The sequence below is a fragment of the Coffea arabica genome, chromosome 7e, assembly GCF_036785885.1.
Source record: "Coffea arabica cultivar ET-39 chromosome 7e, Coffea Arabica ET-39 HiFi, whole genome shotgun sequence".
In the NCBI taxonomy this organism is placed as follows: Eukaryota; Viridiplantae; Streptophyta; class Magnoliopsida; order Gentianales; family Rubiaceae; genus Coffea; species Coffea arabica.
In genome coordinates, this window is record NC_092323.1 from 11056231 (window position 1) to 11074935 (window position 18705).

The following is an 18705-nucleotide window of genomic DNA, read 5'->3' on the forward strand; positions in this document are numbered from 1 at the left end:
TTTTTCTAATGGAAGTGGAATATTTTGAGAACTTAATTCTTAAATGTCCCATAAAAGATAGGAAAACTTGCAGTGCTAAAATTTGGTGATAAGAGAAGTTTGGGCAGTTGAGGAAGGACTGAAAAAAAAAAAGGCAAATAGAACATTTAGATATTTTTTAATGGTAAAAATTAATGTGACCCAAAAGCGCAACAAAAACTTATATTATAGGCGAAAGTGCAAATTACACCAAATGCTGGGGGCTTGGGTTGTTAACCAATTACTACTACATTAATCAACCTTCCGCCAGAATTCCCGTTATTTCTAATTACCTGCCACGTGTACTGTCATTTCATTTTTCCTTTCTTTTCATTCCTTCCAAATTCCAATCTCACAACCGGTCATATATATACCCATACACACATCATCATCAGTTCATCAGTTTCGAAAATCACTCATCATCCTCCTCCTGATCCCTTCTAGAACACTTCCATTCCCTATTATTCTCTGTCGTTTTCTAGATCGGAGATTTGCGAAAGAAATTGTTGAAAATCATCAATGGCAACTGCCGCGACTCTAAATCCAGCTGAGGCTGAGAAGCTCGAGAAGCTTAAAGCTGCTACAGCGGCGCTCAATCAAATCAGGTTCCTTCTCCTTTCGCTTTTCCTTTTTGTTTAGTTTTTTGAAAGATTATGCTAATCTTTAATGGATAATATGATGTATAAGGACGAGTTAATGGATCTGAGCAATAACTGAGAGCTGATTTGGCGGGATATTAATCTGTTCGGTTCAATGTTTGCAGTGAAAACGAGAAATCTGGATTCATCAACCTCATCACTCGCTATCTTAGGTATTGTAAATTTTAGCTTTTATTATGCTTGGTTTGTCGTCCGATTCCATTTTTTTGTTTATCATGCAGCAACTTTTCCAAATTTCCATGTCTTTTGCTTCTTCTTTCCGCTTTCCGAGATTTCTCAAATTTGACATGCCAAAATTCATGAGTTCGGAGAACAGTGTGTAAGAAGAAAACTTTGCGCTGGATGTTGTACAGATTTTATGTTTTGAGTTCGCTGCAAAAGATCCTTATTTCAAATGTTTCGAATCCAAATTCGAAATATTTTTGATGATTTGATGTAATGTTGACTGCTTTACTGCTGGATTAGTATCAGTTATTCTTGTGAGTGGAATAGAATAATGTTGTTTATTGAGGATCATTCTTTCCATTCTTATCTGCTCTGCTTTTGGATTGAAGCGGCGAAGCGCAGTATGTTGACTGGAGCAAGATCCAGACACCCACAGATGAGGTTGTGGTGCCTTATGACACCTTAGCACCCGTGTCTGAAGGTAATTTTGTTTTATTGAACGTTGCTTGTTCATGTATCTATCAAAATAGTTTACTGTTTTATGTAAATGTCAAAATAATAGGATTTGCATGGTTGTTCTTTATGCTAAGAAAATTGCATATGTGGATGAGCGCAGATCCTGCAGAAACAAAGAAGCTTTTGGACAAACTGGTCGTGTTAAAGCTCAATGGCGGCTTGGGCACGACAATGGGTTGCACTGGTCCAAAGTATGCCTTTTTCTTTTTGGATAACGTGTGATAAAGTTTGCAGATTGTGATTATAGGATTCTTATGAACCAGCCAAATTTTGTTTCTTGTGCGTTGCTTACTTGTTCCTTTTTGTTAACATGAAGGTACTTTTAACAGCTTTTGATTGCTTTTCTACAATACAAAGCGTCTCTTCATTGTGCTGTTACATTTATGTCTGGTAGCACTTTTTCTTTTGGCATAAAAAGATACATAATTTGCAAAAGAATCATCTCATAATTAGCTAAGGAAATTTATGGGTTTACAAATTCTTTCAACCAGATAGTACATCTTCGCCACTTGTAGAGACTCATAGACTAAGAGACTTTTTGTTTGTGAAAATTCATGATGGAACTTCTGAGAATATTTGTAATGCCAACAAAATGACTGGTATAAAATATTAGATCTGTGTTCATATAGTGCTTTTACTATCTCGTTGGATTTTTGTTGTAAGAAGAATAAAGAAAGGACAAAAGAATGATGTCTTTTAGTTTCTGCCATCAGAACATGAAGTGCCTTTTCAATGCCTTTTTTTTTTTTGGGAATATCTTGTAATAGTGCATCCATAAGAAAAAGATGGTCATTTCTTAAGCCTTACTTTGCATTTGGCTTGACAAGTATAACAGAATAGAATAGCTGTTCGTAGAATTACACTTTCTCCTTGTCGCTGCATTGGACCTTGGGAAGACTTGGATGATGTCTCTATCAAATGTAAAAGTAGAATTATTAAGTTTTTGATAAACAGTTGTATCATCTTCCCTAGCTTTAGCTAAATTAGACATTGGACCACGGAATAAGTTGCAATTGACTTTTTGGATCTTCATAGAATAAGCTCATTTTTTTTTCTTCCCACAAGACAAAGTTTTTGCACATTGATGTTGCTTTCCCTGGGATTTGACATTGTATATCTTCATGATGTAGGTCGGTCATTGAGGTTCGCAATGGTTTGACGTTCCTTGACTTGATAGTTATCCAAATCGAGGTAATATATCTAGACACATTCTCCTTTTAGTGTTATGGTCTTTTTATCTTTGCAAAGTCAGTTGATAGTTAGAAGCCCTGTGTAGACACTCAACAAGAAGTACGGATGCAATGTACCCTTGCTTCTAATGAACTCCTTCAACACACATGATGACACGCTGAAGGTAAATGACACCAATGTATATGTATTATTTGAAGTACTTTCCGCTAACTCAGATCAAAGGAGACTTACCTATTGCTTTTACACTGAGCAGATTGTAGAAAAATATGCCAAGTCAAACATCGAAATTCACACATTCAACCAGGTCGATATAGTTTGACCACATTCAATGTTTCATTCTTTTTCCTTGTCTAAGATACCCATAGGGTTAACTCATCTCACATCCCTTCATTTTCAGTCTCAATACCCTCGATTGGTGGTTGAAGATTTCATGCCACTTCCATCTAAAGGAAATACTGGAAAGGATGCATGGTATGAACAAAATTTGAGTTCCTTGTTTCTGACAAATACACATGTATGGTTTGACGGTGGGAAAGCAGAAGCTGTAAAATCTGTAGAATCTCTACTAACACAGGATGAAACTATGATTCTTTTCAAATCTATTATTGGGTTTGGTATCATTATAACTTCTCTTCAATTGCAGAAAATTTATTTTCTGATGAACTTGCAACCTTTTCCAATGAGTTAAGCTAGCTATACCTGTACTAAAACTAGCCAATATGTACTCCCATATGCATGTAGATACACCAAGCAGTAAATATGGAAGAAAGGTGAATGTCAAATCCTGAATATCCAGTATTGGGTAAAATAAGTTGGGAAGAAATCCTAGAGTTTGTGTTTGTAGAATAATCGTCGCGCTAATAGGCACCTTTTGAACTGAAAAAAAGAAAGTTACTTACAAGGCAAGATAGAGAGCTATGGTCTCTTGATGAGTGGAAATGTGGTAAAAAGGAGGTATGACTTGCCACAAATTGAGCATGAAAACAGATTATGTACTATAGAGAGGGTAATGTGATGAAAACCAGAGAGCACTTGAACTTCCATTTCTGTAACTTGGAAGAAGGCTTGTGAGCTGTTTTCGAAAAGTTAAATAGTTTGTGAATGGAGAAATAAATTGAGGTCAGGTTAAAGAGGACGAAGAAGACAATTTATTCAATATTAAGAAAATAGCTACAAAGTAATGTCCAAATACATATGGGTATTTCTCCTGTGAAGGGAAGTCAGTAGGAAGTGAGGGAGCTTAAGTCTCAATGGTGTATGGATGTAATGCGCCTTTAATGCATTTTCTTAATGTCCCTATTTCTTTGCGTAAGGTATGTTCCTTGAACGATTGGATTAACTTTTTGAATCAGCAATCCCTGTGCATTAGGAGTTTAGTCCATGTTTCTCGAAAACTTTTGATTATCCGTTATGTTACTCATTAATATAGTTTGCCTTTTCAGGTATCCTCCTGGCCATGGTGATGTGTTCCCATCCTTGATGAATAGTGGCAAACTTGATGCTTTATTATCACAGGTTTTGCTCATCATGCCTTGATTTTTCTGATGTAGAGAATGTTCAATTTAGCAAATTAATATGCCTTTGATCCTTTTCTTCTGCCTTTTGCTTCATTACAGGGGAAGGAATATGTATTTGTTGCAAATTCAGATAACTTGGGTGCAGTTGTTGATTTAAGTATCCTTGATTAGTCTGATGACCTGACATCTACTTCCCAATATATAATGCATAATCACTTGCTTTGTGATGGTGGATCTCGTAACAAAGTTTTTGGCAATATGTGGTACTTCTATTTCCTTAATTCAATCTTGCAGAAATCTTAAACCACTTGATCAGTAACAAGAACGAATACTGCATGGAGGTAACAAAAGAGACTTTAAACTTTTGCTTCTATGTATCTAAATACTTCTCCTACAGTCTTGTCCCTTGTGTTTGGCAGGTCACTCCAAAAACATTGGCTGATGTTAAAGGTGGTACACTCATTTCTTATGAAGGAAGAGTGCAGGTATGTATTCCTCTCTATAGCTGCATCTCTCTTTTTTCATTTCTGGGCATAGAAAAAGAGAAAAGGAAAAGAAAACTTGTTTAACAAGTCCTTGACTTTAAGCAATTCCTCATAATCCACAAAGGTGATAGCTTCTGACTTACATAGAAAGACCATTTCTCTGCTGCAGTATGTTGCAACAGTAAACTTGAATTTTGTTGTTCACTATACCTTTTTCTCTTGCAACTATATTTTGGTTGTAAGTTGTAGGTAGCTTGATACGTCCATCTGCTTCTGTTTATCACTTTGTATCGCTTGGTGTAAAACCTACTCTGACAAAATTAACTGGTGGCAGAAAAAACACAAATTTAATCAAGTTGGCACTGTAAAAGTTACAAGGCCAGCTGTTGCTGGTAAAGCATTGCTTTTCATATGTAACAATGACTTAAGTTGTCAATTGTACTTAAGAGAAAATTGGAATAGCTACTGAAACTTGGTCTATTTGTAAAATTTTGACAAGATTGATAAACATGGTGTATTGTTTACATGGTATTTTTCTTACTTGTCTTTTGCTAAATGCTTTAAACAATGCCATGACATAGATAGATGTATTCATTGATGCACTGGAATGTTTTCTATTTTCATGCTTAATAGTTGCTATTAATTCATTTTCTGTCTTCTGTTGCAGCTCCTGGAAATAGCTCAAGTTCCTGATGAACATGTGAGATTCAATGTCTTCTGGTTTCTTTACCTTTTAGTGAAATGCTTTTAATTGTTGGCATACTACATGCAATCTTGTGCAATTTAAACATTCTCTCTTTAAATAACTATTTCTTCATAAGAAGTTCCCAGGATTGATGTATGTAGGGGTATAAGCATGTTACATATAACCAGCTAAGATTGTTTACTTAATGTGAAGTTAGACTAAACAAAGGGTACCCAGAATTAGCCCCATTCTTGATGTAACATCTTTTCCTTGGGTTACACAATTTCATAGACATCATTTTGATATTAAAGGATTATGCTGCTCCTCTTTTTTTACAGGTGAATGAATTCAAGTCGATAGAGAAGTTCAAAATTTTCAATACCAACAACTTGTAAGTGTTATGCTTCTCATTTTAAGCTGAAATGTTATTTGCTCCATGCACTGTGGGCAATGCTTCCTTTATGGAAAATGCAATGGAATGATATATTTTCTGCTATCATGCAGATGGGTGAACTTGAAAGCAATCAAAAGACTTGTACAAGAAAGTGCACTGAAGATGGAGATTATTCCAAATCCAAAGGTTCTACTTCTTAACTATCTGTTCTTCATTCTGTCAATGTATCTGTTCTTCTATTAAATTTTGTCTGATTAACAGGAAGTAGATGGGGTGAAAGTTCTTCAACTTGAAACTGCTGCTGGCGCTGCAATAAGGGTATATTAACCTTATCTCTTGATATTCATTTTAAACATCTTTATTTTCCGTTTCTTTCCGTTTAGGTTTATCAATATGGCATTTCACATTACCAACAACCAAAAGTAAGAAGTATAATCATTTACTTTCACACCCCCCCCCCCAACCCTCAATCAGTTCTTTGATCGTGCTATTGGCATCAATGTTCCTCGATCTCGATTCCTCCCAGTAAAGGCAACTTCTGATCTGCTTCTGGTCCAGGTGAATTTTTAGTTCATATATGGCATTCTGTTTTGAATACTATATGAATTGCTGTTTATTCATTCATTTAATTTTTACAGTCCGACCTGTACACTTTGTCTGATGACGGCTATGTGGTCCGCAACGAGGCTAGGAAAAATCCAACTAACCCAACTATTGAATTGGGACCTGAATTTAAGAAGGTTGAGATTTTAATTCCCCCCATCTTTCTCTACAGGTTGAATTGTTTATATTGCTAATTGTGTATTCCAATTTTTTAGGTCGGCAACTTCTTAAGTCGTTTCAAGTCTATTCCCAGTATTGTTGAACTAGATAGCCTGAAGGTGAGCGGCGATGTGTGGTTTGGATCTGGCATCACCCTGAAGGTAATACAAACTAACTACTTGTGTTCCTGTTACTCTGTTTCTGAAGCTTTATGGATGTATCGGTCCTTGAAGATTTGCTTGTGAAATGTGGCAATTTGTGGTGTACAGTGTGGTTTGTTATTTCTTATTTAGTGTCCATATGGCATATGCACTAACTTCTTATTTTCTTCTTTTTTCTTCTTGTATTAAGGGGAAAGTGACAATAGCTGCAAAACCTGGAACCAAGTTAGAAATTCCCGACAGAGCTGTAATTGCTGATAAGGTAATATATGCAGCTGACTGCCTTAAAAATTCGGTTCATCTATTTAAAAAATTGGTTCATGGTGCATAGCAATTTGGCTTTACATTCTCTCTCTGTTGCCAGGTTATAAATGGCCCTGAGGATATTTAAGAGGTCTAATTCTCTGGAAGTGATGCATAGTTTTGCAGAAGCGATGGGGACTTTTTGGTTGTGATGACACTTGTTTAAGTTTCTATGGGTTATGTAGTCACTTATGGGGCTTGCTTTCTTGGTTGCCTGATTAGCACATATATAGTTGACGGTAAAAAAATAAATGGACGGTTTTGTTCCGCAATGCTGAGTTGTTATATGTGTTTTATTTTTTATTTTTTAGTACATGTTATCAAATTGTGATCGTCAGTAGAGAAGTTTCGACTTTTGAGGCCGTAAAAATTGCATCCGCAAGTCAAATTTTCCTAGGGTTTTTATTTGCCGGAGATTGTTGCACCTTGAACTCTAGATGGTATCTCCGTTTATTCTTGAAGGTGGTGCACTTGAGTTTCCATCAACAATTAGATTTTTTTTTTTGGTTTTTACCTACTCAACCCAAGTTGCAAAATGGACAAAGTTCTTGGTTGACAGTTATTCCAGGTAAGCAAATGCATTGTCACCGATGAAGGGACTGCAATTTTACCTTCGTCCCGGTGCCAGTGCTTTTCCAGAAAAGCTTGTCTGGCAAAACATGGGGGCGGTTGCTCTAGTTTTGCTGCCTATTTAAGTAACCCAAATGGTATTAACACCGGCAAAAAAAATGTCTTGCAACTCATCATTGCTTTCGTTTTCAAGGCGGTGATGGTGGTCACAAGTTCCTCTAGAAGTATCAATGCTATCTGGCTTTAAGTAAGAATATGATACAATTCTCAACATAAACGACGGAAGCACCGAAGAGAGTTGATTTATAATTCTTTAGTGCTTAATTTCCGTAAATCACAAATTAGTCATAAATTTAGATTCAGACTCTTTCATGATTTATTGGGCAAAGACCAAACATTTCCTAAAGTACATGCTTGTTGATGGAATTTTCTTCATAATTCGAGATTGCGTATAAATTTTAAAAATTCAAAGCCTATTTAAGTAATTTCTGATGGAAATATATTGGTACTGGTACAGTAGTACACATTTATGCAATTTTGCATTACAAAATACAAATATGTCTTACACTTCTATTTTTATTGGTTCCAGCGAAAAAGAGTGAAACCTAATACTCCCCGAAGTATCAACGTGTAGTAGTCATGGGCTCCAACAGTAAAACACGAATATATCAAAAAGTGTTCATAGGTTTTGTTTTATCTTTGGAAAACTGGTAAGATACCTCAAATACTTGATTATCATGTTGTACGAGAAAATAGAAAAAGATGCACATATTTTGCACATACATACATCAATTTTGATGTTTGAGAACTTCCAGCCTATTAAATGCGATTCATATTTTTTCTATGGGATTCTATTAAAACTAAAGCTTATTTCGTAGTTGATGAGTAGAGGACAAAAGAGGAAAAAAAAAAAACATGAAGGAGAAAGAGATATGAAACTAGGTCCTGAAATACATCAATCAAGTACTGATAGTAATTGCATAATTCCCGAATCTATTGATGATTCTATCGAGGGGCTAGAGCCGTTGATATGAATTATTTTGGTAGATATTATGTTGTAACTTTCAAAATAAAGAAGATAGTTAGTACATAGTTTTTGATAGAACTCTACCAAAAGAAGTGGGGGCTGTGCCTCTGGTGTTAACCCGCCTGACCGCCACTGATGCCTATTCTTATGCACATTGAAGTAGCAGCAATAGAATATCCAGCCAACCAAAAAAAAAAAGAAAGGAAAAAGAAAGTTTTAGACGATTTAGTGTCAATTCTGTAGTCGTAATTAGCAAGAAAATTGATTTACATGAGCAAGGCTATTCACTTAAATTCAAGGCCTGTGGTGACTCAACTTTTAAATTATTTTGTTTCCAAGTGCAGGAAAATTAGCTGGTGAAACCATCCTTAGTAGTAGTTCCAAGAATGCATGAAAGTAGTAACGCTATTCACTGTCATATTCTATCATGAATGGGTACGATTTCCATTAAAACATTTTGTGCATGTAATGTGAAATGGAATATTGGTTCTCATGGAACATGAGGAATTAATCATAGGGTTGCAGATATGTTTGACCGACAGATTTCTTATACATGCAATTTGATTATTGGGACAAGCAAAAGTATTTGTGAAAGAAGTGGATATGATAAGAATTGATAACTAACTACCAATCTTATTATATAATGTTTAAGTGACCATGTTGATTAAATCTAACAAAGTTTGGACTTATAAGAACTTCTACATAGTTAGAGATTAACTACAAACTTTTAAAAATACAAAGCCTTTTCAAGTAATTTTCGATGAAAAGATATGGGAAGAGTACACATTCATGCATGCATGCATGCAATTTTGCATTAAGAATAGGCCTTATACTTCTAATGTATATTTGTTATAGCAAATGGAAAAAAGTGAAAACTAAAACATCTCAAACATCCTTGTAGGGATTTACTAACAAATTAAGAAACATTTATATTCAAATCCCATTACAGAAGCAATCAAATTCACCCAAACCTAGATCCTACTGCTAATCTAATCTTTTGCACAGTGGAGCTTATAAGAGCATGAATTGTGGCCACCGAATCTGTGATTAGTTGGTCAGAAAATGTGTCGGGGCGCACCATTATTTGGAAAGCCACAGTGAGCAGTGAACTGTTCGATCCGATCATGCTAGAACTAGAAGAAGCTCCGGCTCTAGCTCCACCATCAACTCCGTCACTTGAGATGATAAAGCCCGATGGTAAAACATTTGTATCTGTGGTGTCTTGACCACTTATTGCAGAAGTGATGGTTGAAACTGGCACTGGAGCATAAATCAGATTAGCCCCTAACAAGTCGATGCTGCTTTCTTGAAGTATCAACATGTTTTCCTTGGGATTAGCGGGCTGCAACCATTATATATGAGTCAATATTAAAAGTGTTCATAGGTTTTAATATATGGAAAACTAATCAGATACTCAAAATGCTTATTGCCATATGATGCAAGAAATTTGAAAAATAAAAAAACATCAAAATGTTTACCTGCATGAGCGAGATGCAGTTTCCAGGGTGAGTGCCCGTGGAGATGTGTGCAATTTCATGAACAGGATTTCCTTCGGACAGAGCATTCCACTACAAATTATATGGAGGGAAAATTATCAATAGGTTAATTTTATTTATTTTTGATTAAAGACTAGAATCTCAAAACTTGTACTATAATTCTCTATGTAGACAAAATGCTATAGTGCATTCATCGTGCAAGTTTATGTGAAGGTTGCATTTGATCTAACCAAAAAAAAAAAACTTCATGATTTCCAACTAAATTTAAAAAACGTTTGATTAATAGATGCTATGACTAACAAGAAAATTGGTGAATAGGGAATAAAACCTGGTCTCTTGCATGCTCATCTTTGAAGAAATCAAACAGATTCTCAAAGGAAGTTGGAAGCCGCAGGGACGCAGCAACACAAGCGATCATGTTATTGGGTTGGCCGGAAGTATCACTTCTATGAACAGAGACTCGAAACCCATTTCTGTTCAATTCTGACAGCTGAGGGAGATCTAATTTCTCTGGCATGCTTAATATGTGACAGAAGTTTTTGACCATCTTGTGAGAAAGTTTTGTCAGGCTTTTCCGACCTTCAGGTGCATCAATAACTGGATGAAATTAACAGCAAAGCAGAAAAGCTCAAGAAAGTTGGAATAAAATCTCAAAAATCAGTCTTTCTAAAAAATTTTAAATAGAAACTTGATTTGTGAGTACCTCCTTCAAGTTCATGTCCAGGAGAAGGTCTTGGTCCCATTGAAAATGCAAATCTCTCACACATCCTTTGCAAAGTAACAATCCATCTCTTGGCTCCATATGCTTGAGAATCACAAACCATATCTTTATAAAGAGGGTGAGTAAGAGATCTATCATCCACTTGAACATGTTCAACCCATGCCACCTACGGACAAGGATATAAATATCAGCTAGGTTGAATACGTATGTCTACTAGCAATTTCTTGGTTGATGCTATCTAAAACTTGATTAGGTACTGATTTATATTTTTTTTAGGTACTGACTCTATCATTTTTAGCACACAGTAAAAATACAGCACACAATATGCACGAATTAGATCTTGTTAGAAAAATAATAAACAAATATATGAACTGTCATGTAAACTGATATTTGTTTATACTTGTTTCGATCAATCTTAAGTCTCAACTGAAACAAATGATGAAATGAGCACTGGAACTTACATTTGCTTTTCCATTGGGCATGTCTTGAATAAGGCAACCGGAAGGAAACATCCATGTTTGTGAAGAAGAAGCATCTTCTAGCTCCTTAAGGGAATCATAGGAAACATTTACGATCACCCACGTTGTTGAATCAAGTTGTCGGATATAACGAAGGAACGCCAACTCTCTGGGTGCAACAAGAGGTGAAAGAACGTGCAACTTTTCATGCATCTGCAATAACACATCCATAAAAATTAATCAGTTTTGTATTCCAATGGCTACTACTACGTGATCAAATTTTCATTAAGCAAAATTACAAAAGAATTATACCACAAATAGAGAACCACCCCTTTTTCCCGTGTCAAGCGCTTCAATTGTCCTAACTTTGGTGACAATTGTAGGAAAAAAGTCCATCCATTTTTCCTGTAACATGAATAAGACATTAAAAGATAAATGGAATACTTACGTGCTATTGAATCTAATAAAACTAAATCATATCTCATATCTCATATTTGATGGATTAAAGGAAAAAAAAGAAAAAAAAAAAAGGAGCAAGAGATATTAGAGTAAACCGGATCTTGAAATATATCAATCAAGTGCCTGGCAGTAATTGGCACAAGTCCTGAATCTCTTGATGATTCTATCCAAGAACTAGAGCTGTTGATATGGGATATTTTGGGATATAGCTTGTCATAAGTTTCCCGATGAATCAGATATCTCTCATTAGTTGGAGACTTAACCCATAAGGGCTCATTTCCTCGGAAAAGCTCTAACAATTCATCCATGGCATTAACAGCAGTTTCAACCATCACAGATTTTTCCATCTCTTGTATTTCAGAGAGCCTTTGAGGTAACAATGTGGTCATTGAAGTCCCTGGAATATTTTCACCTAAATATGATAGGGGACTAAAAGATGGTGGCAAATAAGATTCGAGTGCTCCAGATCTTCTGGAAAAAGTGGATACCACACGGGATGCCCTTTCAAGCTGCAAATATACATAGCAAAACAAATAAATCAGTAGTAGTTAATTAGGAAATGTAAAAGGTAAATTAGATTTTGTTAAAGTTATATTTGAAAATTTTAAATACATGAAGATAGATTAGAGTACCTCTTGTTTCAACCAAGCATTTTCAACTCGTAATCTTTCTAGATTTCTTTGCCTTGCTTCTTCTCCAGAAGATGCATCCTCACATTTTGGGCATACAAGATTCCTTAACGCTTCTCTCATAACAAGATTCTCATAATAGAATCTGTCATTTTCAACTCTAAGGGCATCGTTGTCAGCTCGTTCATTGTGGCTCTGGAAAAAAAAAAAAAGAAGATCAAATCATAGTAGATGATTTTCAATGTCCCTAAATTTTTATTTGAAATCATATTTAGATCCTATAGTGTGACCGCGCGTGCAACTCATGTGACAACCATCAAAGATATTATTATTGTTGCCAAAGGCAACATTATCCCAAAAAAAAAAAAAAAACAGTTCTCACCGTTTCCATTTTCCAATAGATTCTTATTTCTCTGTCTAAAATTGTCGAGCCCAACTCACCAACATCAAGATAATATATTCACCAAGTAAATATATATCATTAGTATTCTCAATTTCTTTTGAATGTGAAATGGGACAGGAACTCGAATAATGAGTCCTAACATTTGAACATGCAATATTAATTAGAAATGTGAGGGAGCTCTTAGATATTTTTAACCAAAAACATCAATTTTACTCATTAATTCAATTATGAAAGAAAAGTACAGAACTTGAAGAAACATATTTAAGCACAAGGACCTTCCAATAATCATCCAATGAATCTCATGCATTCGTCCCATTTTATAGAAAGAGAAGTAGTGCGACCAAAGAGCAGTTGATATCTTCCGTAAACTCCCAATATTGGATAAGAGCAAAGATTCAATGGTACAAACAAAAAAACAAAATAGTTTTTTTCTTCCGTATGAAACTACACTTTGATTCTTTATGGATTTGATTTCCAAAAAAAAAAAAAAGACACTACCTATGAGTTGTTGCCTACGTTATGCATAGACCCTTTACGAGAGAATGAAAGATATTGGAAATACGTGGTTTTCTCATTGATGATAGTGCTCTTGAATGGTTATCACATGAGTTGCACATGAAGAATGACACAAAAAAAAAGTAGCATTTTAAAAGAACTAAAAATATAAAAAAATAAAGAAATAATATACCTTTGTTTGGGTTCTTTTATTTTGGAACCAGAACTTGATTTGTCTAGGTTCAAGCCCTAGTTCTCTACTTAATTGTCTCCGTTGATTTTCATCTGGATGAGGACAGTCTTTGAAAAACCTACCAACCAAAACATCTTGTAAAGACGTAGGATTAGAAGAATAATATAAGTGCTACTTTCTTTTATTTTTTCAAAAACAAAATGAACTATATCTGTCCAAGATGTGTGCAAAAAAAAAATTACATGGGTCATCATAAATTTTAAATTTAATAAAAATCTATCATGCTTGCAAGAAAACATGGAGAAATAAAATGAACAGAAAAGAGTAAATACACAAATGTTTAGAAAGGATCTAGCATGTAAAATGTAAACTAAAACTTTTGAAAGTTTCATTGAAACGTATAAGATGGTAAATAATACTGTTATCTCTACATAAACTAACAATAGAAATAATAATTATCTTGTAAAAAGGATTTACCACTAAATTGGGTTTACATATAAATTCCAACATTTCAATAGAAGAAAAGAGAGAAAATAGTTATGTTTTGCATCATAAATCAAAATAATTAACACAAACTTTTTTATTTATGATGATTTACTAAAATCAAGTAATATTGATATTTCAAAGAAGATTAAGATGTGTTTTAGTGTATTTAAGTAGCTTTAAACAACGTTTTTGCAAATAATTATTAGTATTTCATGATCATCAAGATAATCCTTAGGAACTTCATATGCACAAATACTACGAGGGTGAGTAAGAGAAATTTCTATTCTTACTCTTCAAGTCGTTGGATTTGTTCAGCGGAGTGTCGATGATACTGTTTTCTCTCCCTCTCCCTTCTTGAGTTTGAAGAATCGTCATGTTCATCAGCTGATCCACTGCCCTCAGGTGCAAAATCCATTTCTGCCTTCACAGTAACAAAAAAAAAAAAGAGTGAAGGTATTGTAGTAAACAATATTGACTGGGACAACACGACTTACGCCTAACTAGTCTACTTTTTAGTACTTATATCGATATAGTAAAAGCATCATATTCACCACTAATCTTGAATGACATCACCTATGAAATTTTCACAAAATAAATACCATATACAAAAGAAAGAGGCATTCGAAAGAAGAAAGAAGTTCCTTCTACCTAGTATACTTTTGCTTCAAATTGGAGTTATGTTTCCTCGTTCTCTATGCACCAACAATTTTTGGATGGAGATGCAGAGCTTTTCTTATCCTTAATGCTAGCTGTGAATAGCATGGCCATGGGGTTTGCTTGTCTATGCTCATATAATAGCATGTGCTACTCCATATAAAGAAAGTCAGGTAGGCAATTTCCTACATAATCCAGAATCTAAAATGAGCTAAAATAGTAGGAATCAAGATATTTGTCTTAAAGGAAATAAAAACTTTAACATGTATGACTAGACCAAGCATGGAAAAGTATCAAAATACATTGACCTTAGCCTTATTTGCACATTATCATGTTAATCATTTTTTGTTTAACGCAGCGAGTTACCATTTTCGATGTCTATGAGCCAACTCAGGATACTTAATTTAAGGCGATCGATCAAGTAATTTTCATTAAACAATGAATTTAAGGTGATCGATCATGTAATTTTCATTAAATATTATTCAATAACGAATGCTTAATCAAGAAAATCACCTAATTATTGCTTAAAAATTTAATTAAACTTTTAATTAGCGTGTTGTGGAATTGAAAAATTTTCTAATTAAGAAGTATTGCGGAGAACTTCCAAATAATTGTTTTGTTTTTGTTTTGAGAACTTGATTAGCTCATTATTTTCTTTTCTTTTATTAACGGTTAATTTATTTTTGCATTACACTAACTTGTCATATATAATTTGTCTAAAACACTTATCCAAACGACATATAATCATTCCAATTAAGAATTGAAGGCCAAACTTATATTAAAATCTGGCAAGATTCAAGGGATCAAGCTAAATCTATTATTTTTCATACATTTAATCTCTATCTTGTTAAGAGATAACAACAATTATACTATTATTTCTATGCTAGGTCCTTAGAAATCCTAATGCCATGTTATCAGGTTCCACTTTTTAAAAATAATCTCAAATTTCTGACTATAGGATAGGAAAATATTTTTTCTATGCGAGACATGTAGCAAAGATGTGTTTTTAAATAAATCTCAATAAACAATTACTGTGCTAAAATACTTTTTACATATACTTAATCGTGGATATCATCATTGCTTTTTCCTAGTAAATCACGTTCTCTTTGTTAGAACATAGTTAATCACTTTGTCTAGCAGAATTATCAATCCAAGATAATTATATATCGTAATTTAACTAATTCTCACATACAAGTAATCATTGCTGTTGTGGTTGATATAAATGTTTGCTAGAAGAAAATTACAAAGTCAATGTAACCATGATATGGCATGATAATAGGGCTTTCTAAAGTGATACTTCCTATTGCAAAAAAGGAGTACCATTGTTTCTAGATTGTTTATCTACTAATGTACATAGTGTACATGTATAGTTATTATTGACATATTATCTCCATCAATCTCTTTTAAATACAACCAATAAATATTGTTAGTCTATGACCTAAATGTTGCAGTAGGAGAGATTAATTACTTTGTAGTTGATTGATTTATGTTATCTTGAATGCAATATGTATTATAGTTATGATACTTGTATTATCAAAGGATTAAATCCTATAGGATACAACTTTGAGATTATAAGATCTAATCAAAACAAACCCTATAAGAATTAATGGTAAGATGAAATTACGATTCATCAAATTGTTATTAATTACTTATATAGTTCAAATTTTTTTTGTAAAACGATATTAAATAAAAAAAAATTAACTACATGATTAATAGTGCCATCTAGCTTTATAAGAATATACCGCCAAAATTGCAAATCTGTGTTCAAAAACTAAGGGGGAAAATCGAATTTCATTGTGAGCACTTAATTTTTGCTATTAAATTAAACAATTATAAGCACAACTAGTTTTGGAAGACTACAGTAATGTTTACATACTTTTACTTTTTTACATGTACATTACAATCAACTTGCTTTGGAAATTAAAAAAAAAAAAAAAACTTGCTTTGGAAATATGTTTGCATCGCTAAAGGTCCATTACGTTCCAAAGTTAGATATAACCCTCGAGTATTTTTACCTTCAAACTGCGAACATAGAGATATATAATTAACCACTTTCATAATAGTATGCATGCACATATCAATGAAGACATATAAATGCTACCAAATTTTAAGAATCTCCATTCTGTAGTACGTCATTTTTCCCAAAATTTTCATGCAGGTACAATTAGACTTGTCATTAGCTATTCTTTGATATTTATACATTAATATAAATAAACCCTTCTTGGAACTTGCATTTCTAATCAAGCTTGACATGTTACAAATTAACCAACAAGTCATGAATTTGAGATTTTCCCCTACTCCACTATTAAAATGTCTATCCTCAACTATCAAAAAAGCTGTAAATTGTAAGAAGAATACATGCAATTTCCCCAAAATTTAAGATTCCGTGAATATTTAATAATCATTTCTCTCATGAAATCCAAGACATACACACCAAAAACGTCAAAGTAATAATTCACTAAAGCATCAAGCAGTATGGAAAAATGATTAATATTGCAAATTTGATGGGTAAGAAACCTGTACTTCCTAATCACCAATGCATTTTTTTATTCTTTAGTGTTAAATTTGTTCATGAAATGTTTGAATACTAGGACTGGCGAATGGATGCTTGTCAGAAATGTTATAGCTAGGGCTGCAAACGAATCGAGCTGCTCGCGAGTCGAGTTCAAGCTGGCTCAAGTCGAAATCGAGTTCAAAATATTAAGCTCGTTAGCTCGCGAGCTCAAGTATATATATATATATTTTTTGTTTTAAGTATATATATATTTTTTATTTTTTATTTTAATAGTAAAATTACATATATATCCTTAATATTTTATTATTTATTAAAAAAATATTTATTTTATTTATTTTTTAAAAAATAAAATAATTATTTTTTATTTTTTCGAGCTCGGCTCGAATCAAGTCGAGTCGAGCTCGAGCTTGAAATTGTGAGCTCGTCGAGCTCGAGATCGAGTTTGAGTTTAATGAATTTATGTCGAGACTCGGCTCGATTAGGCCAAAACTCGACTCGATTCGGCTCGTTTGCAGCCCTAGTTATAGCTAGAAATTGATATGCATCAATTTTGTTTTAAAATACTGTATAATTTGCAATTGGTTAGCTAAAAGATTTATGGATTTTGAGGAGGGTCTTTTATTCAAAAAGTTCCCCAACCCCATACTTTTAAATAGAGGTGTTCAAATTTCATAAAAAACCAAAGAACCGACCAATCCAATCTAGATTGGATTTAGATTCTGGCAAAACAAGAATTTAGTAAAATCAAAATATATTCAATTATAATGTTTGGTAAAATAGTTTGGGAACGGATATTAAAAATATATTATCAAATTATCAGTTATTGATCGAATCTTTGAAACTAATATATATATATATATATATATATATATATATATATATATATATATATATATATATATATAAACACACAAACACATTACAAAATATTGGTAATGAGTAATTAATTAACTATTGACTACTAACTAGTGGTCCAGTGTAGTATTACTAGCTAAATGGATTGAATTTTGTTGAAAACATATATGGGATATTATTTTCGTACAATAATTTTTTATAGAAATAAAAATATTTTAACTTACAATTGACATTTTACATTTCGGATATTATCCGATCACCAATGTCCAATTTACCAAATTAAAGTTTGGACAATAATTGGATATTGGTTTTTTTTTTCTTTTTCATATTCTTCCCACTTCCCTACTCCCTTCCTAAACCCTTACCCCAAACCTGCCAGACTAGGAGTCGAACTCTCAACTTGACAGGTGAGAGCATAGCTCCTGGCCAACAGTCCAGCGAGTTACTGGTTAATCAGTTATTGGTCTTAAAAACTCCTAACCTGACTGATAGGCGAGAGCATGGCGTCTTGACCAACAGCCCAACGAACTGTTGGTTAATTGGTTATTGGTCTTAAAAAATCAATTTTCCAATTCTCAAGATTTTTTTTTTTTTTTTTACTGAATTATCAATTACCGGCCAATGAACATCCTTAGTTCTAAATACACAGTCGAAAAGAAAATCAATTCAAATACACGGTCTCCATTCTCTCTGGACCTTTTTGGCAGTTAAAGGCCAAACAAACCAAAAAAAAAGCCCAAAATGCTCCAAGATCTGATTGGCATTGCATTCGTAATTCCAAAAGCCCAAAGTTCAAATGGTGTAAATTTAAGATACAACTGAATATAAATGGGCCAAATTTAAGTCCTAGACCCAGCCCATCTACAACAACCAAAATGATATCGGATA

The 18705-nt window shown here is 33.6% G+C and overlaps 2 protein-coding genes across 2 annotated transcripts; one reads left to right on the plus strand and one right to left on the minus strand.

The window, feature by feature from the left end:
• The first annotated feature begins 300 nt into the window (after nt 1–300).
• LOC113701904 (UTP--glucose-1-phosphate uridylyltransferase) lies at nt 301–7128 on the plus strand. Its single transcript, XM_027222798.2, has 21 exons — nt 301–623; nt 782–829; nt 1232–1323; nt 1459–1549; nt 2489–2549; nt 2635–2712; nt 2803–2853; nt 2947–3020; nt 3992–4064; nt 4166–4223; nt 4361–4407; nt 4486–4551; nt 5219–5251; nt 5575–5627; nt 5741–5816; nt 5892–5948; nt 6105–6188; nt 6269–6370; nt 6449–6553; nt 6744–6815; nt 6918–7128. Exons 1-21 carry the CDS (start codon nt 538–540, stop codon nt 6942–6944), a joined length of 1434 nt encoding a protein of 477 aa, XP_027078599.1. The 5' UTR covers nt 301–537; the 3' UTR covers nt 6945–7128.
• Nucleotides 7129–9414: 2286 nt separating this feature from the next.
• Nucleotides 9415–14208, minus strand: LOC113702050 (homeobox-leucine zipper protein HDG11-like). The gene is made up of 10 exons (XM_027222998.1): nt 14084–14208; nt 13308–13425; nt 12220–12411; nt 11683–12096; nt 11441–11533; nt 11132–11341; nt 10653–10836; nt 10278–10546; nt 9932–10021; nt 9415–9795 (listed from the first exon to the last, which is right to left on the minus strand). The coding sequence occupies exons 1-10, from the start codon at nt 14206–14208 to the stop codon at nt 9415–9417; spliced, it is 2076 nt and encodes a 691-aa protein (XP_027078799.1).
• Between the last annotated feature and the right edge of the window lie 4497 nt (nt 14209–18705).